The sequence below is a fragment of the Poecilia reticulata genome, linkage group LG17, assembly GCF_000633615.1.
Source record: "Poecilia reticulata strain Guanapo linkage group LG17, Guppy_female_1.0+MT, whole genome shotgun sequence".
Classification (NCBI taxonomy): domain Eukaryota; kingdom Metazoa; phylum Chordata; class Actinopteri; order Cyprinodontiformes; family Poeciliidae; genus Poecilia; species Poecilia reticulata.
This window is the reverse complement of record NC_024347.1, coordinates 29,721,581-29,743,925: the sequence shown is the minus strand read 5'-3', so window position 1 is coordinate 29,743,925 and position 22,345 is coordinate 29,721,581. Positions and strand designations below refer to the sequence as shown.

Below are 22,345 nucleotides of genomic sequence, written 5' to 3'. Positions count from 1 at the left end.
CTTATGTAATGAAGAAGCAACAAATGAATGTATTACCAAAAAATAATGGCAAACATGATATAAATCAGGGTTTTCCTGCAGCTTTTCATCACAGATTGGTCAGACAACCCTCTCATCATCTGGCTCTCAGAGATGTTGGACCCTTTAGTTTGAGATCGCTGTGAGCAGGATTCGAACCTGCGCGGGGAAACCCCATTGGATTTCGAGTCCAACGCCTTAACCTCTCGGCCATCACAGCTGGATGTTTAACAATATAATCAAGGAGTAAAATATAAAATATAACCCCTATCTCTGCACCAACACAGATCAGTAACAGAACTCTGGAGAACTTCACTGCCAACCGAGGAAGTAATTAGTCATTTGATTCATGCTGGTTGGATCAGTGGATCATCTAAAAGTTGCTGAATGAATGGACAACACAGGAAAAGCAACCCTGCACTCTTTCACACCAAATGAGAGCAAGCAATTATCCTCAAACGTTTTCCAGAGAATAATCTCCGACAGCAAGCAGAAATGTCAAACTGTGTCTGGGCTGGAGACAAATCTAAACTGGACCAAATGGGGTCACTGGTTCAGTGATTTATAAGGGAAGTTGTGTTTGCAGGGTTTTTCCTTCCAGCTCAGCTCCAAAATGAGAAAAATAAGATTTAGGATGACGATACAGGAGGGAAGATTTTTCACATATTCTGATTCAGAAATGTTGATTGTGACTAAAATCAAAAACTAATCAATTTAATTTATGCAAAGTTTTCAAAGTTAGATGTTCAGTATCTTCATGCTTAATGTAGCCACATGTAAAGATACACAACAAGCCTTAAAATAATGTATTTATTATTGGTGTAGCCAAAAAATGCCTCCAGTTCACTGGGGGAAATCCAAATTTACTTTAAAAAACTGTCATGTGTTTGTTTTTCTGATTCAGGGTGGAGCGATTTGGTATCAACCCTCAACAGACCCTTAAAACGCTGTGAAACTGCCGCAAATCCAGCCGAAGCTGCTGAAAAATCAAGTGAGTTTTTCCTTTTCCTCAGATGAAAATTCACATTTTACACAGATACAGGTTTTAGAAATATAAAGTGATTACAGGACAATATATCGTTGATACTCTGTGTGTTTATTTCCCAACAGGGGAGACCAGTTTAGAGGTGAAAGAGAATCGAGAGCTGATTGGGATTAGTGACTTTTTCAGCAGATATCAGCCATCAGCTGTTTGTGCTGCTTCCTCCAAACATGAGCAGAGAAATCCGCCGTTTCTGTTTGGAAAAGGTCGTTTGTGTTTCCAGAAACAAACATCAGCCTGGACAGAGTCTGAGAGGAACGCAGTGGTGCAGCTCAACCAGTTGCGGCCCGGCTTGCGGTATGAGGTCGTGTCTAAAAGCGGACCTCTGCACGCCCCGGTGTTCTCTGTGGGAGTGGAGGTCGACGGTTTCCACTTTGAGGGTCAGGGAGCCTCAAAAAAGCAGGCGAGGTCGAGGGCAGCTGAGCTGGCTCTGCAGTCCTTCATCCAGTTCCCGGACTTCTCTCAGACTCACACCGTCAAGGAGAACTTTGATTTCACCGCAGATTCTTTCCTAGCAGAGTTTGAACCGTTGCTGCTTGAAAACTGTGATTTCCTGCACAACAAGACGGCAAAGACGGAAATGTTTCCCAACGTCAACGAGAACAGAAAAACTCATAATTTCACCCTGGACTTAATTTCCTCAGCAAGTCCTAAAAGGCACCTGAGTCCGGTGGCGATGCTCAACGAGCTGCGACCGGGACTCAGATACCTGTGTCAGGTGGAGAGAGTCCACGGTACGCCACTGAGGAACTTCATCATGGTGGTCAGGCTGGAAGGGAAGGTGTTTGAAGGTTGCGCTCGCAGTAAGAATCAGGCCAAGATTCAGGCGGCGGCCGCAGCCCTACAGGCTCTTTACAGCATGAACCTGGAACCAGAGAGGAAACTGATCAGCCTGCATGGAGGCAGGACCAGATGTCAGCTACCTCAGGTAGGCAGGCACATCTGAATTTAAGTTTATTTTGCTATTAAAACGCAAAGTCTTTGTTAGTAAATCTAATCTGTCACCAGGAAGGAGCCAGAGTATGTTTGGCTCATACTGACAGATAAAACATGTAGGAAGTTACAAAGATTTATTTCTTAAAAAACAATTAAAAGTAGCAAGAAACTACAACTAGAAAGTTGTAGAAGAAACCTCAGGATGATTTAAAAAGACAGAAAACATTTCTCAGACTTTATAAACAAACATGAAGAAAATTAAATTTTGATGAAACCATGCTACGCAGCACTGTGGTGCAGTTGGTAGAGCTGTTGCCTTGCAGCAAGAAGGTTCTGGGTTCGATTCCCGGCCTGGGGTCTTTCTGCATGGAGTTTGCATGTTCTCCCTGTGCATGGTGGGTTTTCTCCGGGTACTCCGGTTTCCTCCCACAGTCCAAAAACATGACTGTCAGGTTAATCTCCAAATTGCCCCTAGGTGTGAGTGTGTGTGTGCATGGTTGTGTGTCCTGTGTGTCTCTGTGTTGCCCTGTGACAGACTGGCGACCTGTCCAGGGTGTACCCCGCCTCTCACCCGAAACGTTAGCTGGAGAGGCACCAGCAACCCTCCTGACCCCACTGAGGGAAAAAGGGTGCAAGAAGATGGATGGATGAAACCCTGCTACACTGCAAAAATACAAAATCTTACCAAGTATTTATGGTCTAGTTTCTAGTGCAAACATCTTAGTGCACTTGAAATAAGACAAAACTAACTTACAAATAACTTTTTAGGAAGATATGGGAGCTTGTTTTAAGTAAGTAATTATTAAATATTAATGAAGATCTACTAGTTCCATGGAAGATTATTTCACTTATAACATGGAGAAAATATCTTGTTATAAGTTAAATAATCTGCCAATGGAACTAGAACTTTTTCATCAATATTAAGGTATTACTGACTTTTAAAAAACTCCTATATGTTGATGAAAAGTTACATGTAAGTTAGTTTTATCTTGTGTCAAGTTTAGTAAGATGTTTGAACTAGAAATAGACAAAAATACTGGATTCAGATTTTGTGTTTTTGCAGCGTAAATCCGTATATCAAAGCATTACAGACACATTTTACTCACCTTGAAGCTCAGAATCAGCTTCATGCCATGATGCGAGTTTGACCCTCGTCTCTTCAACGTTCTCCGCTTTGCTAAACTGTCCTAAACTGGCGTACGATGCACCTCATCGTATGGTGTTTTGCATCAGTTTGGCCCTGAGGGTGGTGGACGGTGTCATGTCTGCGCCTCTGCAGCATCTAAACAGCTTCATTATGAGCTGAAATGTCCCTGTTCTCATGTTGATTCCCAGAGGCTGATGTGGGATGTGGCTCAAATGTGCAAAACAATGTCAAAGGTCAAAGTGAAATTGGTAAGTGTTTATTTGAAGGAGTGTGCATAAAACTGACATAAACATGAAACAGTCAGTTTTCACTACGTGTCATTTGGAAGATAATGGACGCATTTAATGCGAAGCTGCATTGAAAGTCATGAATGACACTTCATGACGACATTCATGAAGATTCGTTCATGTTCCTAACTGGCGTGATGCAGAGGTGGGTCCAAAAACTGTTCTCAAGAAATTACACAAGTAGGAGTAAAGAAATATCTGGTAACAGGTCTACTCAAGTTCTGAGTAACCGATCAAGTTATCAGTTATTCAGTATTTTAAAATGACATCATCAGACGGACCAAAATATGAAGTTAATTGGAAATTTGGGTGTTTTAAGGACATAACTAACAATAATTCATATATCAAGTATCAAAAAATAACAAAATCAGGCAAAGTAACATTTTTCCAAATTTATGAAACTTTAACAAAAACAAACTTTCATTCAATGGGTGGAAAATCCATAAATTTTACTCACGTAAAAGTAGCGATACTTTATAATAAAATTACTTAAGTAAAAGTAAAAAGGACAGCATAGTAAAAATACTGGTAAAAGTTACTCAGGTAAATGTAATTGAGTAAATGCAACTAGTTATATGTTGCATAACATGTTAATGTCAGTCTTTTGCACACCGTCTAATTTATTTATATTGCTAATGTCCAATATGGCTCAAACTGCACAAAATGCTTCACAAAATAAATGCAAACAAGGAAAATACATAACAGTAGCACAACCAAATATTTAAAAAAAAATTTAAAAAGGCAATAAAACAGGAACAAACAATTAACTGTAACATGTGTAAAGCCAGTTCATAAAAGTGAGTCTTAAACATTGATTTTAAAAATCCTGCATCTGTGCAGATATAATATTTGAAAACAAACATATATAGAAAGCTCATTAAAGGCTGACAGAGATAGAGCAGTCTAAATTTAGTGGTCTAAATGAGTAAAACTTAAAAAAGCTGCAGGCTTTGTGCAGAGCGTCCTGAGACTGTTTTTCAGTTTCCGTCAGGCAGCGTGACGCATTAATGGCCATCACTGCGGCGCATTAGGGATGGAGCAGCAGCAGCAGACCAAGGAGGCGCATGTGGAGCAGGAAGGCGGTGTGAAGGGCAAAACGATCATCAGATAATTGTTTATCTCTGAGAATTGTTGTTTTATTTACAATCAATCTTCAAAAACACAAAATCTGACCAAGTATGTTGAGTTTAGTTTCTTCTGCAAAGAGCTTAGTAAACTTGGAATAGGGGAAACTCACTAACAAAGCTTTTCAGAGAGATATAGTCAATGATTCCTTAGTAATGATGAAAAGTGTTAGTTTCACTGGCAGATTGTTGCACTTATAATAGTGAAAATGTCCTGTAATAAAATCTGTCAGTGTATCTAGCACTTTTTCATCAATATTAAGGAATTACTGATTTAAAACAAGCTCCTGTTAATTTTCTCTTATTTAGAATCTAATAAGATATCTGCACTAGAAACTAAATACTTTTGTGTTTTTGCACAAACGTTTTAGTTTATGAATTAACTTTCCTTCAGCAAAACGATGAACGGTAAATGTTTTAGGAATTACCTTTCAATCCTTCCCAGATTTATTGGCAGCCTAAATTGCTTCTCTTATGTATTTTGTTAAAAATATACAGTTAATGATGTAAGTATCACACTGCTGGTATGTTCAGATTTCTCATTATCTTTCATTCAGGAGCCAAGTTTCCAAAATGAGTCAGGCATCTCAAAAGGCAATAAATAAAGTTTGATAAGTTTCTCAGTTTACAGTGATTCCAGTGGTCGGATTATAAGAAATACACATTTAACCTCAAGAAGACAAGAACTTGTTTGTTGTGCATGATCCTCTTTCAGCTGTAACACTTCTTCTTCTGCAGTTTTTTGCAGAATCAATCTACGGCCTAGTAAGAGAGAAATACTCCCAGCTCAGTGACGGCTGCTCCTCTTCCTCTCACGGCCGTCACAAGGTGCTGGCCGGCATCGTGATGACCCGAGGTGAGTGAAAACAAACGCAGGAATCCGAAATCTGATCTGAGGTGGAATCTCTCTCATTAAATAAAAGGAATCATTTTAAAAAATCCATCTCTAGCTTTTAGCTTCAGGTTGTCTTGGCTTCCATGTTTCTCTTTGATTCTTAGTATCTGGATTTTTTTCTTTTGCAGTAGCTTGCTCTGTCCTCTAGGTGTCACCAGTTGTGCCAAAAACTCATCTGCAGTTGCGCTTTTTTTATCTGATTTGATCAGTTTTGTACGGAAGCGCATTGCTATCACGCAGAAAAAAAAATTTTCGAGCGCTATCACGTTATAACGTGATACGTTTCTTGTTATTTCGAAGAATGCTTAACAGGATCTAGTTTTGTCTTTTGCCACTCTCTAGCCTTCTGTTGATTTCGGTTGCTTGGTTACGAACAGCCGTTGCGGTTGTTCAGCAAGTGTACTGTTAAAAAAAGAAATCTGAACAGAAAATGTTCAGCAAATACATCTGAGCCTCCGTTATAATCGCTCTTTAGCCATTTCCCGAATCAGAAGCTACAAACTGAAGCCAACTTCAGCTTCGATCCAGACAGTCAGGAACGCCGCCACAGCTAGAGAACCGAATTGACGTTTCCTTCTGTGCAGCCCGTTCTGTGTAGAATCCCGCTCAGAGTAGCTGTTAATGGTTTTAACCACACTGCAAAGCGCTGTGGTTAAAACACAGTGCTTTATAGTGCTTTATAGTAGTTTAGTTGCCAAGACTCTGATGATGTTCAAAAATAAAATAAAATTAATCACCACCATGTAGACCAAACATGAAGGGAAACCTGACCAATTCCTGTTAGCCACTGTAATAGCCTAGCATAATATCGCCACTTCCTGGACGTAAAATTATCACGTTTATACAAGATACGTATCACGTTTTAACAAGATATGTATCACGTTATAACGTGATATGTATCACGTTTATACAAGATACTATCACGTTATAACGTGATAGCGCTTGAATTGTTTTTTTTCCCCTGCATGATAGCAATGCGCTTCCGTAGTTTTGGGTTTTCTTTGTCTCTAACCTTTGATTATTTCTGATTTGCTTCAGCAGTTGACTTTTTCTGACATTATCATCTTACAATTTATGGCTTTCAACTGTGACTCACTTCAAATCTGCCAAATGAAATTTTAATACTGATTAAGTATTTAAAATGATTGCAATTAACATTACAAAACAACTGAAGACATAATATTTTCTATCTTCTCCCCTAAATAGAGCTCTTTGCCATTATATTTTTGCTAATACAAATCTTTAAATGACGAGTATTTATATCGGCACCAGCTTCACAGAAAGAAACCTAAACTTACGGTCAGTCAGATTGGATGCAGAGCATCAGTGAACATCAGTTTTCAAGTTTTTCCACAGATCTAATTTTGTAAGGCCTGGACTTTGACTGGTTCATTATAAAAAGTTTTGCCCGTCTACCGGTCATGTGTTTTGCAGCATCTGACAGCTTTTCACCCAGAATAGTCACGTCTTAGTTCATCTTCCCGTGAAATTTAACACTCTCCCAGCCCATCACCTGCATATTGACCTCCAGTCAGTCATTATTTATCTCATTTTCCTCTTTTATTCTCAGGATTTGACCTCGGATCAGCCCAGGTTGTGTCTCTGGCCACAGGGACAAAGTGTTTGGACTCGGACAGACTGAATGAAGACGGATGGACTCTCAGAGATTGCCACGCTGAGGTTCTCAGCAGACGGGCGCTGGTTCGGTTCTTCTACTCTCAGCTGGAGCTGCTGCTTTGGTCAAATCAGTTTTCTTCCTGTCAGCTCAACTTTATCAAACATGGAGTTGGTCAAATATTTGGATTTGAGAATCAAAAAAGTTAATATGATAAAGATTTTGCAAATCTGTATTATTTGAATTCATTTCTTGCCCTGTCTGTCTAGTTTATTTTACTACTTTTAGAAATTGTGGAGTTTCACAACATGCTATGATGCTTTAGGTTATTATGCAGAGAAACTCGTATATGTTTTTCCAGAGAAGCTTATAAATTATGGAGTACTTATACTTACTCAGCAACCCAGAACAGGAATTAGAACAAACTTCAGAAACTACTTCCAGAACAGGAACATTTAGTTTTTATACTTTAGATCAACATTTAGCACCATCTACTTCATAGAATCAAACATGGAGGAACAACATTTAGTTTTATGCCAACTTTTTTTGCTCTTTCCTGTGGTTTATTGTTTTGTTTGTATTCCTTCTAGTTCATGTGAAGCACTTTGAAATGCCTTGTGAACATCCATCCATCCATTTTCTTACACCTTTGTCCCGCAGTGGGGATGGGAGGGTTGCTGGTTCCTCTCCAGCTCACATTCTGGGCGAGAGGCGGGGTCACCTTGCACAGGTCACCAGTCTGTCGCAGGGCAACACAGAGACACATAGGACAAACAACCATGCACACACACACTCATACATAGGGGCAATTTGGAGAGGCCAATTAATCTGACAGTCATGTTTGTGGACTGTGGGAGGAAACCGGAGTACCCGGAGAAAACCCACCATGCACAGGGAGAACATGCAAACTCCATGCAGAAAGACCGGGGCCGGGAATCGAACCCAGAGCCTTCCTGCTGCAAGGCAACAGCTCTACCAACTGCACCATTTTATATATAAATAAAATTATCTTACCTAAATCAGTTCAGTTTATTTGTGTATTACTTTCCAGCAATAAGACAGTTCAAAGTGCTTTACATCATAAAAACAGAAATAAAAACATCACACAATCATCAATTTGAGAAACAAACATAACATTTTGTTGAATGCATCATAAAAATCATCAACACACATCATATATGTTCCAGCAGCTCTAAACAGGTCTAATCCTTCACGGCTTAAAGTTTGTTTTAGGTTGTAAAACATAAAAGAATAAAAAATGTTTCTGTCCCCAAAGTGAGCGAACAGTTGGGCAGGACCCGTCGATATTCGTTCCAGATAAAGACTCGACTCACCGTTTTCGACTGCAGGAGGGAATCCGATTCCACATGTACGTCAGCTTGTCGCCGTGTGGAGACGCTCGACTCAACTGCCCGTACGAAACCACACCTGCATGTGAGAAATCCCATAAAACCCATTAAGAAAAGGAATTAGTCAAGTTTATTTATAGTTCAAAGTGCTTCACATGATAAAAACACAGAAATACTAAGTCATCATCATGTTGGTTTCATTTGTTATGGTTCAAAAGCAAATCTAAACTGATGGGTTTCTAGTCTCAGTGTTTCAGCTGTTTTGCAGTTTTCCTTTAAATGAGGAGAACATAGAGGAAAAGTTATGTCAGCAGTGGATGAGAATATTTTGCTCTGAACTGGTTTTCTTCTCTGTCAGATCCCAGCAGGAGGTTTCGCTGTCACCTCAGGATGAAGGTGAATGGTGGTGAGGGAACTCTGCCTCTCGTCTCAACCAGAACCAATCAGAAATGGGCCGGAGTGTCGCTGGATCAACATGTCTCCATGGCCAGCATGTCCTGCACAGACAAAATTGCAAAGTAATTATATTCATTGTGTATTTTAATATTCTATTACACCCAAATGCCCAGTAAAATGAAATAAAAACTGTTTTGATAGATGGAGTGTGGTTGGCCTCCAGGGGGCGCTCCTTTCTCACCTGGTGGAGCCAATTTACCTGCACAGCCTGACAGTGGGCAGGCTGAGCCACACGGGTCACCTGGGCAGAGCCGTGACCCGCCGCCTGGCCCGGGTCAAGCACCTGCCGTCCCTCTACAGACGACAGCAGCTGCTCCTCGGCTGTAGGTTCACCTGAAACCAGATGTCATTTTTACAACACGCCAAACTCCTTAAACACGGCACGTTCTGGAACCATGACAAGTTTCAGCAATGGATCTGCAACGACACTGTAATATTACAAGACAGACACAAATGTAAAAGCAAGTATATGAAGCCAAAACTTTTGTGTTTCAGTGTGAAGTTAAATATGGAAGACTATATCTGCCATGAATTAAAAAATAAAAGCTCAACAAGAAGTCATAAATTCAACTTTCAGAGATGGAAAGTCATAAAGTCGTAAATATGAAATTTACATTCATAATGATGAGATTTAACATCACATTTATTAGATAGAAAGTCATCATTTAAAATTTTCGCATCCAAAGGAGCAATATTTTCTTAGACCTAAGATCTAATGAAAGAAGAATCTTGTGGAATGCAAAAAAAAAATTATGCATCTCTTTTTAAAAAAATCATCTTCAGTGACCCATCTTATGAGCCATATAGGTTTCTCATAAATGGCTGCACAGTGGCACAGTTGGTAAAGCTGTTGCCTTGCAGCAAGAAGGTTCTGGGTTCAATTCCCGGCCCCGGTCTTTCCGCATGGAGTTTGCATGTTCTCCCTGTGCATGGTGGGTTTTCTCTGGGTACTCCGGTTTCCTCCCACAGTCCAAAAACATGACTGTCAGGTTAATTGGCCTGTCTAAATTCCACCTAGGTGGGAGTGTGTGTGTGTGCATGGTTGTGTGTCTCTGTGTTGCCCTGCGACAGACTGGTGACCTGTCCAGGGTGACCCTGCCTCCCACCTGGAACACTAGCTGCACCAGCACCTCCTGACCCCACTAAGGGACAAGGGTGTATAGAAAATGGATGGATGGATAAAAAATGTTACATTATGTAATGTGTGTGACTATTTCCACTGATTTCTTAAAGTTTCAAAAGCACGGTGACATAATATATTTTATTCTGTCTTGAAGGTTTGAGCAGCAGAGAGGTTTGTCCAGCTGGAAGAGCAGGCGATGTTTGCGTGAACTGGAGTTTCGGTGAACAAACTCTGGAGGAGATCAACATCTCTACAGGGAGGAGCAAAGATTCAGGGAGTGCATCACGAATATGCAGACGCTTCCTGTTCAACTGCTGGCTGAGGCTGGAAAACAAGGTGATAACAGAAACTACTGCAGTTTCACTGAACGAACATTTATCTGATGCTCAAGACAAAGATTAGACTAAATAAAACAAATAGCGAATTACTTGATAATTATGAACTCTTCAGTCTGAGAATAAAAATTTTTTATAAAGTTTCAAGTTTCTGTCTTAGTTCTTTCTAACGTGGCGAATCCAGTCTTTGAATGCGTTTCCTTGTTCAGATTGTCAAATAAAATGTGAGAGTAGAAAAGCATTTCGTGACTACAGGACCTGACAGGTTACATTCTTTGTGATTCGTTGGAAAGAGATCGGTTTGTTGATTAGTAAAAAGTCCCACATTGACAGTGACAGACAGCAGTTACTGTGTCAGAGGTAAACGAGAGAAAATACACGACATCCTGAGTGAGTCACACTGTCACGAACAACAGTGTCAGCAAAGCCAGAAGTCGGGTTGTTCCAAAATTTGGTCACAATGACAAAAACTGGGCTTTAGATTGTCACTAAAACAGTTTTAAATTTGGTCACAACATTATCTCAACCTTCAGAGTCACCTGAATCACAGAGTTACAGTTACGGACAACATCTGGTTGGGTTAAATTCAGAGTTCTCTAAACTCAAACAATCAGCATAAACTACTGAATCATTAAAATGTTGCCTCTTACTTCTTAAAACTTCATATATTTTCATAAACATGTGGAAAAGTAAGAATTGAAAGTCATTATTTTCAGTAACAAGTCCTGCTTTTCATGGAGGAAATTAGTGTTTAACCAACCCTGCCCCTCAGCTGACGATTTTTAGTAGAAAAGTAAGAAATAGAAAGGTTCGTTATTGTTTCTGTGGAGAAATTCAGCAGCATTTTGGGCATGGAGAAGCAGAGTTTAATGTAACATTTTTTCCATCACGTAATCTGCCATGTTGCTGAAATGTGCTTTACAAAGAAACTTGTCTTGAGTTGCATAAAAGAAGAAGTTAAACTCCTGACAGCCTGTTACTGCCGGGAAAACAGCTGTTTTCTCTGGAAGTTATGGGTGCGTTGCACAAGATCTCTCAACATTTTATGCATCAGTAGGTAATTTATGAACAGGTTTGTTTGTTCCTGGCAGTGATGCCTTCAGGCATTTTGCCGCTTTGGCAATCAGTGAAGGATGTAATTCCAGGACTCCTTGAGGATTCATTTACCTCTGGTTTAAACTGGAATAACATTCTCTCTGCTGAAATTGGTGTCGGTTGAGTCAAGAGCACTGGAAGTTACAATAAAACCCTCAATCAGAAGGTGCTCAAAGAATAATAACAGAACAGAAGAAGAAAAGTAACAACTAAGCTCTTTTTGAAGGATTAAAGTGAGAGAGCTCTTGCTTTTCCAGTCAGATAAATTACATGAAAGAATAAAGTATGATCCACCACATTATTGCCCCTAAGCAGCTCTTTTTGATTGTTGTTGTTCAGCTCAGTAAAATTGTCTACGTAGGTTCAAATACTTGTCTGTGAGATCTGCAGAAGACAAGTACAGACAAATACACAGACACAGAGAAGCTCACGAAAGGCCATCTATACTTTATTTCTTCGAGAAGATATAAGCCGCCTCTTCCAATTCAAGAGCCAGGTTAAAGCCTCTTACCTACTTCAACTTCAATAGTGGCTGACCTGGGACATGTACAGCTCTATGGCTGTTTCCCCCTTTTCTGTTTGAAGGTTGATATGTTTGAGGGTGAGGCTAACTTCAAAAGATTTTTGAATGATGTTTTTGGTGACTTTGGAAGCTAGCTTTTAGCAACTAGGGTTCAATAACCATCAATGTAAAGTTTCAGAGCATCTTTTGGTCATTTGGGGTGGGATGAGCTAAATGTAGCTACCTGGAAATGGCTTAAAATGTTAAAACGATGGCTTTCATGGTCTAAAAAGCCTAAATGATGGGCCATCATTTAATGATGGCCTAGGAAGCCATCGTTACAAAATACAAAATATAATTTGTCTTGAAATCCTTTCCTTACCTTTTGGGTTGATCAGATGAACAGCAGAATTTGCCATCTTCAAACCCAAAGAAGTTCTAATGCTACCACTGTCAACATTCAAGGACATGTCTCTCTTCAAATTTATAAGGACAGTGAACTTCTCACTTAATCAGTAATATTAACAGTCCTCAGTAAGCTACTTTCTTCTTCTTCTTTTACAGCTAAACACTCCTGGAGCCGCCACAATGACTTATCCCACATCCAAGATGGCTGCTAGGCGCTACCAGAGGGCAATGCAGCAGTTTAGCAACGCTCTGCAGGATGCAGGTCTTGGTTTGTGGCCCAGGAAACCTCAGAAAGTTGGTTATGTTAGTGTTAATGTGTAATTTGTGCAGCAAAGTCTCACCATGTTGAAAAAATACAAATCTTGCTCAGGTTCTGAGAAGCCTGACATGGACACACAAACAAGTACTGTGTTATAATCTGCAAAGAGTTAGAAAATAGATTAAATCAAAGGAAAAAGATTGACTTGCCTTCAGTGGATGTTACTTTAGTGAGGATTAAGTTTTCCAACTTTGTTTTAACAAACTGAACAATGTCTCTGGAAGACACTCCTGATCTGTTGTCTTGATGAAAATGATGAGTCATGGTATTATACATCTTCTCCTGTGTGAAAAGTCTTAGGTCGTGTCCATCAGTCCATTAAATGTTATTTTAAGTGTTTATATTTTTATTTTGATCCTTAAAGTCCCTCAGTCTTTAACTGAATCTGAACCCTCAGCTGTTTGTCTGTGTGCCACCCAGGAGGGCAACATAGGAGAGACCGTGTGCAAACCTCTTTCTTCGCTGGTGGAGGAAGGTTGTTTCTGGAACTGCAGGACCTTTGGATATTAAAACTATGCAGACAATTATATAGTACTGATCGATCAAAGGAATATACTTTGATCATGGTTTGCTCAGAATTCTGCAGAAGGAACCTTATAACTACAGGTTCTCCGAGGCTGCTGTTGAAACCACACTGAGAGAGAAACATAACAGCTGATTGGTTGGTCCAGAACTGAGAAACGCAGCTTCACTGAGTCTGGCCACCTGCCAGGCAGCACCGCTGATACCAATTTGATCACCGACAGTGTATTGATAGCATAGATTATCGATACTCTGTTGTATTGATAGTCTATGCATAGGCTATCAATACAACAGTATTGATTGCTGTATTGATAGGCTTCATGATACCCATGAATGGTCATTTTTAATTATGTGACATGCGCTTTGTGGTGAGAAGGGACATGGTTGAACACAGGTTGTGATGAAAAGTGATAGTTTTAATGATGAAAACAAAGAGTGAACAGAAATCCAGGCAGCACAGGTGAGCAGTGAGGCTAGGAACTCAGGCACTGGTAGCACTTGAACAAGTCAGCGATGAACAATGATACGACAGTAGACACACAACAAGGATCCGACAGGGAGCAGGGGGCACAGGTGAGTTTAAATACACAGAGAGTAATCAGGGAACACAAAACACAGCTGGGAACAATCAAGGACAAGACACACAGACACGGGGACTAAAGAAACCAAAAAACAACACGGAAACCTAAATCCTCACATTTATTCAAGCTAAGATACAGGTAGCTCTAGATCAGTGGTTCTTAACCTTTTTTGAGGTACCGAACCCACCAGTTTCATATGTGCATTCACTGAACCCTTCTGTAGTGATAAATAGAATATGATTTTTTTCCCCCAAATTCAAGACATAGGGGTGACCCAACTAGAGTCTAGTTGGTTCACCCCAAGATCTCTAAGTCTTCTTAAAAGGTAGAGTCTCTGAGAACAGTTCTTCAAAATATAGTYAGTGTTTTCAGCAAAGTTGAGCTGACTGTCCAGGAACGACCCAAGGTATTTAAAATTTGCCACAGTTTCAACAGGTTGGCCTTTGAGAGAAACTGGAACCACTTTACGGTCTTGTTTAGATTATTTAATTAGTTCTACATTCTTAAGAGAATAAAAAATTAATAATTAATAATAAATAATAATGCGGTATTCTGATTTAGTAATGTAATTATATCAATTGTGTTACCATCCCCACGCCACTAGAGGCAGTAGCAACCCCGAAAAGATGCGACTAAGGAGCAGATTTAGAAGTTCACCGAAAGCTACAGAATTTGGTAAAAACTGTGAGCTTTGCTGAAGTAAATAAAGACACAAGTTCAAATCCATGCTGAGAGTTGAACTCCTTCAATCAGGGCTCCTCCGCAGCACTGATTGGCTAAGCAATGTAACGTGATCCTCTGATTGGCTAAGCAATGTAACGTGATCCTCTGCAGCAAGTGATGGCAAAGCGGGGCGCGTCGTCACAACTTTACACAAGTGTGTCTTTACCTCCGCGGCAGAGGCTCCGCCGAACCCCTGAGTCCGACTCATCGAACCCCTGGGGTTCAATTGAACCCAGGTTAAGAACCACTGGTCTAGATGCTAGATATTTTAAGGCTCCCACATTCCAAAAGATAGCTTTTTATCAATGGCATAGTCCACCACAGCAGGTGAATGACATTCATAAACAGCTATTATAGTTACTTATGGTGTTCTGTACTTACAGGAGATTCATTAAAAAGCAAAACGCTAAACTATTTTTTGGTAAGTTTATGAGTCCATTTTGTGACTCTTAAACATGCTCCCGATTCGCCATTTTGCTACTCCATATTATTAAATTATCAATGTGGGAACTGATAAATAGATTAAGAATCAAGACTGAATGGGTTAATCGGTCAAAAATTGATAAGACATTACTTCTTTGAAGTAATGTTTTGTTTTTCTCATTGTAAAGTGTTTATTTTGTCAATGTGTCACTGACGGAATCTTTCAATGCAATCCTTGGTCTTTGAAAATACATGTTCATACTCGACTGTGATTTTACTATATATCATTTCAACAGTTATGGTTTATGTGTGTGAAGAATTCACAGAAAATTTTTAGTGTAGTGAATCCTCCTGGCTGGCTCGCCACTTTGTGTAACCTAAGCTGTACTATACATATAGGTGCATGAGTAAGTTTGGATTTCAGACCAATGTTGTAGTTGCCACTAGGCTAATGTTTCATATTTAAAAAGATACTAATGATAAAATTATTGTGCACTTTTATAACAGAATGTGTCCATGTTCTCTGATACAACAGATAGCATGTTGTCTTTTACTTAAGATTTGATACGGTGCAGTTTAGGTCAATGATATAGTTTGTTAATTTTCCCCTCTGTGCACCACCCAGGTCCGTTTACCAGTTTCGGGACCTGACCAAAACCCCTCAGTGTAATTACCTTAAGAAATAATTAGATTTGGTATAAAACAAACTTTGAATGCCGAAAAATGATCAAATGTTACAAGTCATGCAAGTCATACAAATGGAACAGATACAGAGGGACATTCACCATCCAACGCTGAACGTCACTCAGCTCACCTTCGGTCTGACACCAAGTGAAGCAAAGATTGTAAAGCGAGTTTAGCTTTTATTCTTCTCCTCATTCTGTACCCTCCCTAAAGGGTAGTTTAATCAGTTTCACTTTGTTTATGTGTGACTGTTGCCAGTCTTACGCGGTGTGGATATGTAAGCAGCAGCAGTGTGTATGTCAGTAGATAAAAGAAATAGAAGAAAACACAGAATCCATAACATCAGTCAGTCAATCAGTTTGTTCAACATAGTTTATTTGTCATTTTCAATGAAATCCCAAAATATTATCTTGGCAGAAAATGGACCCAGACGTCCCCGGTCTTCTTTTGAAACCTGGAGTTCAGCGCCTCCAGTCCTGGCCTAGGTCTACATGTCTTATCTTTCCACTCTGATAAAAAGCTACTTGCTAACATGAAGAATTCCTATCCTTTAGGTAAGACTTAAACCTGTCAAGTACCGTACAACTCAACTCTGCAGTCACTTTAATTATATGCCACGGACATATTTCATTTGCTGTACTGAGGTTCAACAATACCATGACTGTGGTCCTTTCACAGTTTGTATTTATGTGGATCTCATTAAACACTTTGACACAGATCGTCTCAGTACTGTGGTGAGCACAGAAACTGAAATGAAATCCATCCATCCATTCTCTTGCACCCTTTTTCCCTCAGTGGGGTCGGGAGGGGTGCTGGTGCCCCTCTCCAGCCAACGTTTCGGGCGAGAGGCGGGGTCACCCTGGACAGGTTGCCAGTCTGTCACAGGGCAACACAGAGACACACAAGACACACAACCATGCACACACACACTCACACCTAGGGGCAATTTGGAGAGGAGCCAAATTAACCTGACTGTCAGGTTAATTTGGAGCCAATTAACCTGACAGTCATGTTTTTGGACTGTGGGAGGAAACCGGAGTACCCGGAGAAAACCCACGCATGCACAGGGAGAACATGTAAACTCCATGCAGAAAGACCCCAGGCCGGGAATCGAACCCAGAACCTTCTTGCTGCAAGGCAACAGCTCTACCAACTGCGCCACTGTGCAGCCCCTGAAATGAAATCAAAGATGTCAAACTATGTCTCTGTTATTGATATCATGCATAGTGATGAAATCATTAACAATGACAAATTTTTCTGGAGGAGAAAGAATGGACAACCAAAACAGGGGTCAGAATGTAGGGTCAATCATATCTTTTAAATATCAAATTATATTATGCTCTTTATTTAATGCAGTCTGTGGGTTTGCATATTAAAGGATCATGCTTCAAAAACGGGCATGACTGTCAGTGTGTCTGGTAAAAACAAACATCATTGTGTCTCTCTTTAACCGCCTCCTCACAGTAGCTCCAGTCTATCCACATTCTTCCTGTAGACTTGATGGTTGAAGGTGGGTGTTACCATTATGCAAATTAGTGTAAGGCTTGTGAGCCTACATTCTTCTGAAGGAATAAATGCTCAGAGCACATTTTCTGGAAGTCAAACTCACACAGTCACTGTGACTGAGAGCAGAAATGGAGCAAAATCAGCTGGACCGAGAAACTTTCTCCTGTTCGATCTGTCTGGATCTACTGAAGGATCCGGTGACGATTCCCTGTGGACACAGCTACTGTATGAACTGTATTAAAAGACACTGGAATGTGGAGGATCTGAAGAGCGTATATAGCTGTCCTCAGTGTAGGGAGACATTCACTCCAAGGCCTGCTTTGAAGAAAAACATTGTGTTTGCAACTGTAGTGGATGACCTGAAGAAGACTGGACTCAAAGCTGCTTCTGCTGATCTCTGCTATGCTGGACCTGAAGATGTGGCCTGTGATTTCTGCACTGGAAGAAAACTGAAAGCCATCAAGTCCTGTTTAGTCTGTCTGGCCTCTTACTGTGAGAAACACCTTCAGCCTCATTATGATTCAGCTACATTTAAGCAACACCACCTAGTGGAGCCCACCAAGAACCTCAAGAAGAACATTTGCTCTAAGCATGATCATGTGATGAAGATGTTCTGTCGCACTGACCAGAAGTGTATCTGCAGCTTCTGTTTAATGGATGAACATAAAGGTCATGACACAGTGTCAGCTTCAGTAGAATGGACTGAGAGGCAGAAAGAGCTGAAGAAGAGACGAGGAAACATCCAGCAGAGAATCCAGGACAGAGAGGATGATGTGAAGCTGCTTCAACAGGAGGTGGAGGCCATCAATCACTCTGCTGATAAARCAGTGGAGGACAGTGAGAAGATCTTCACTGAGCTGATCCGTCTCCTCCAGAAAAGAAGCTCTGATGTGAAGCAGCAGATCAGATYCCAGCAGGAAACTGAAGTGAGTCGAGTCAAAGATGTTCAGGAGAAGCTGGAGCAGGAGATCAGTGAGCTGAAGAGGAAAGACGCAGAGCTGAAGCAGCTCTCAAAGATAGAGGATCACAATCGGTTTCTCCGCGGTTACAGCTCAGTGTCAGTATTCAGTGAGTCGACACACTCATCCAGCATCAACATTCATCCTCTGAGATACTTTGAGGACGTCATCGCATCTGTGTCAGAGCTCCAAGTTGAACTACAGGACATTCTGAGAGACCCATGGAGAGGAAGCTCGCTGAGTCTTGCTGAGGTGGATGTTTCACTGTCAGAACAAGAACCAAAAAGCAGAGCTGGATTCTTAAGACATTCATGTGACCTCACACTGGATCCAAACACTGTAAATTCATGGCTGGCACTATCAAAAGGGGACAGAAAGGTGAGAAGGATGGGTGAACCTCAGTTTCTTTCTAGTCACCCAGAAAGATTCACTCATTGGCGTCAGGTCCTGAGTAGAGAAAGTCTGACTGGATGTTGTTACTGGGAAGTGGCGAGGAAAGGGAGAATTTATGTAGCAGTCGCGTACAACAGTATGATCAGAGCAGGAGGAAGTAACAAAACTTTATTTGGAGCTAATGACAAATCATGGGCATTAGATTGTCACTCACAACATTTTAAATTTGGTCACAACGACAACTGGAAATCCATCTCAGGTCCTCGTACCTCCAGAGTCGGAGTGTTCCTCGATCACAGAGCAGGTCTTCTGTCCTTCTACAGCGTCTCGGACACCATGACGCTGATCCACAGAGTCCAGACCACATTCACTGAGCCGCTACATGCTGGGCTTTGGATTGGTTTTGGATGTCAAGCAGAGCTCTGTGAACCCAAATAGACAGAATCCACAAAATTCTGTGAGATTTTTTAATTCTCTTAACAGATTTTTTTTATTGTTTTTGTTTTGTGTCTAAACTAATCAGACATTAATAGTCAGAGATTGTCATGACTTGTGGGTCTTCAAACCTGATGTCTTGGTTCTGTTGAATTTGTTTTTTTTTCTACATACATCTCTTAAACAGCTGATTAACACAAGACTATTTGCTATCTTTTATTCCTTGTTGCTTTTAGTGGCAAAGACTCTGAACTCAGTTATAAAATGGAAAATTATTCCTCTGGTTGAAAAAGTGAAAAATGTTTTTTGATTAAGATTTTGTTTTGATACATTTTGTTGAGTCTTGACAGACATGAGGCAACAGATATAGTCTCTGGGGATCTAAGCTGATTTAATATCTTGTTGATTTTTAAAAGGAGAAACTTCAGGGGGGGAAAGCTGTCATATTTCTTCACTGGTTAGCTCTGTTAGTGATGGGATGCTGCCCCCTACAGGAAGATTGTGGTTTTATATGGCATTGAATCTAGGGTTGTTTAATATTGATTTATTAGTATTCGTTATATGGAAGAAATCTATGTTTTAATCACTGTAAATAAAATTCCAAATTAATTATTTCTGTGGTTGTGCTTTGTGTATATATAAATATAAAGTCAGATTTAAAAGTTTTTTTTATTTGGATTGAGAATGAAATCTTCGGCCATCTGTCCTTGGCATAAAAAAACATCAAGTCAGTTTTGCCAGGAAATAGAAAAAAATGGTCCAACATCAGCAATTGTTATGAACCAGTTAGTAGGATTTATATCAAATATCTAAAAATATATAGAGACAAAATCAAACATAAAACAAAGATATAAAGAGTAATAAAATAGCTGCAGCAGAGCTGATAGGCACTGTAAAGAAACTTATAAGAAATTATCAATAACTGTGGTTGACAAAGCTTCATTGTAAAAATACAGTAACAGGATTTGCCATAATACAGCATAATGTTTTAAATTGTAAAATTAAATCTGACAATTTTGAATTAATTGTCTATATACCAAATTATTGGTAAAATCATTTTTCAGAGGGAGAACATTTGCAGTTTTACGTATAGAGAAAAGAAGAGGTCTAAATACACATCCAGAAATTATTTTTGACTCATTACAAAGTGACATTATAATTTCTACCAAAATAAAACAATGTAAATTAAAATTTGCCTTTCTGTGTCTATTCTAAGATTTGTCCAAGTGAATAGTTATTTCTAAGTTATAAAAGTTTCAACAATCATTTTCAACAAACTCATTCAGTTTGGTGCTGAATTTAGACATAACAGTGCTGGAAAAATTGCTTTTCAATCATAACTGACAGATGGTCCTGTTGTGCTGCATCTAATTCACAACCAGTAGAGACAATATTCAAATAATACAAATTATAATATAATTAATATTTTAATGTAGCTTTAAAGATGTAAATCTAGTACAGTTATAGACTCATTAGTTAAAAACAAGTGACAGATGTCCTTGAAGAATTAAAGGTGGAAATAAACGCTGACTCACGTCCCCACAGGTATTATTAGAATGTAACGCCTATTAAGATAGTAAGACTCAGAAACAAGCACTGAAACAGCAGGAAATAACTTACTGTAGAAACTATTCATGGTCAATATCTGCTTCATTAATGAATGCATTTTTTTTTTTTTGCCACGCTGCGGTTCCACTCCAGTCCAGCAGGGGGCAGTAAATGGATCAATCAGCTGCTTTGTCTCACTCCGGCGGAAGTAAAACAAAAAGGCTTCAGCAGCAACTTGTGTGGACTCGTTTGGAAAGTGTTTGTGCTGTATCTGAGCTGAATATTTAATTAACCATGTCTTCAGTTCAGCATCTGAGAGAGTTTATCAAAGAGCGACTAACTGCTGCTGCTGAAGAAATCTTCACAGAGGTTGAAAAAACCATCGTCCGCTATGAGGAAGACATCAAACTGCTGGAAAATTGCTGGAAACCTCAGATAAAACTCACCAGAATCGGTAAGAAGTAAAGGAAGCCGGTTAGTTCAGGCTCCGAATATCAAAGAGAAACTAATAATCAAATAAAATCAAGCTCTTGGTTGTTGTTTTTCCCCCGTTACCATGGTAGCTGTGGTTAGCACCGTTCAGATGCTAGCTTTAGCAGATGCCAAAGTTTGTATTCAGGTTTTACTAAAAAATAATTTCACTTCAATCATACCAACATTGCAATTAATCCTAGTTATCAAATAGTCTCAGTTAATTATTCAAAACAGATTAAAAAGTTTCTCTCTATGGAAACCCAGCAGATTGCATCAAGTCATTAGCTTGCAGGGAGAATTAAATAAGAATTTTTTTTACGCTTGTAAAGAGAGATAAAAGAAAAAAAGGCAGTATTCTATCTTTTTAGGAAATTTATTGTAAATCACAAGTGTTTTCTTTTTCTTTGCTTACAGTTTTCACTCTTAAACAATCCAGGTCATCGTTGAGTAATCCAAGTCTTATAAGCTTTATCCATCCATTTTCTATTCACCCTTGTCCCTAGTGGGGTCGGGAGGGTTGCTGGTGATTATCTTCAGCTAACATTCTGGGTGAAAGGCGGGGTACACCCTGGACAAGACGCCAGTCTGTCGCAACTTAAAAGCTTTAACCAGAGCGTATAAAGTACTGTAAACACTATAGATGTTACTATGGTAACCAGTGAAGCAGGTTACCCATGCACTGGGAGACTCCATGCACTGGAGTCTCCCAGTGCATGGGAGACTCCATAGGTCCAGACATTGATCAGTGGATGGTGCTGAAATCTACATCTCAAGTTTTGCTCCATGAATGTTTTGCCAAACAGTCTTAACTATCCAGATCTTTACTTAAAAAGAAATCTGTCTCTTTGTTCCTACAGACCAGCCAGAGCAACATGTCTGCAGCAAAGAGGAAGTTCAGACTGACACACAGATTTGTAACCAGGAGCAACCCAGTCTGTTACATATCTGCAGGAATCCCCACATGAAGCTGAACAGAATCGGTATGAAGCTCTGAGCTTTCAGTGAAACTGGCTGATCACTGACGAACCAAAATCAATGCTAGATCTCTGAGGTAGATTCTTGTTATTCCAAATGAACTGGATCTGGTTTGGGATGCAGAGCAGATCAGAACCAGAAGTGATCTGGAAGGTTGATGGAACAACAGCAGATCTTTAATGTATTTTGGTGCTAAGCTGTTCAGTGATTTATAAACCAACAACAGTATTTTAAATTATATTCTCTGAGCTGCATGGATCCAGTAAAAGGACTTTAGAACGAGTGTGATGTGCTCTATAATCCTGGCTTTAGTGAGAATCCAAGCAGCAGCATTCTGGATCAGCTGCTGTTGTTTAATCAACTTTTTTTAGGCAGACCTGTGAAGACACTTGCAGTAATCAACCAGACCTTGCTGGAACATTAGTCCTTTAATCCTGGAAATGTTTTATAGGTGATAAAAGGTCGATTTTG

General features: G+C 39.8%; 2 protein-coding genes and 1 non-coding gene across 4 annotated transcripts in view; 2 read left to right on the top strand and 1 right to left on the bottom strand.

Annotated features, from left to right (window-relative positions):
- LOC103479970 (double-stranded RNA-specific editase 1-like) overlaps positions 1-12,992 on the top strand; it is a 22,092-nt gene extending 9,100 nt beyond the window's left edge. Inside the window, exons 2-10 of one of the 2 annotated variants that reach the window (XM_008434687.1) lie at positions 923-1,009; positions 1,129-1,988; positions 5,293-5,410; positions 7,020-7,188; positions 8,341-8,498; positions 8,772-8,931; positions 9,011-9,192; positions 10,147-10,328; positions 12,489-12,992. In XM_008434687.1, coding sequence (XP_008432909.1) covers positions 923-1,009; positions 1,129-1,988; positions 5,293-5,410; positions 7,020-7,188; positions 8,341-8,498; positions 8,772-8,931; positions 9,011-9,192; positions 10,147-10,328; positions 12,489-12,653 — 2,081 coding nt within the window. In that variant the 3' untranslated portion in view covers positions 12,654-12,992. Of the gene's footprint in view, positions 1-922; positions 1,010-1,128; positions 1,989-5,292; positions 5,411-7,019; positions 7,189-8,340; positions 8,499-8,771; positions 8,932-9,010; positions 9,325-10,146; positions 10,329-12,488 lie in introns of those variants that run through there. The other variant, XR_536024.1, reaches the window with a different exon arrangement.
- On the bottom strand, positions 157-238 carry trnas-cga (transfer RNA serine (anticodon CGA)). Its single transcript has one exon. It is a non-coding gene; the product is annotated as a tRNA-Ser (tRNA).
- Positions 12,993-16,762: 3,770 nt separating the features above from the next.
- LOC103479971 (E3 ubiquitin/ISG15 ligase TRIM25-like) lies at positions 16,763-19,480 on the top strand. Its single transcript, XM_008434688.2, has one exon. The coding sequence runs from the start codon at positions 17,219-17,221 to the stop codon at positions 18,878-18,880; it is 1,662 nt and encodes a 553-aa protein (XP_008432910.1). The 5' UTR covers positions 16,763-17,218; the 3' UTR covers positions 18,881-19,480.
- Positions 19,481-22,345: the final 2,865 nt, after the last annotated feature.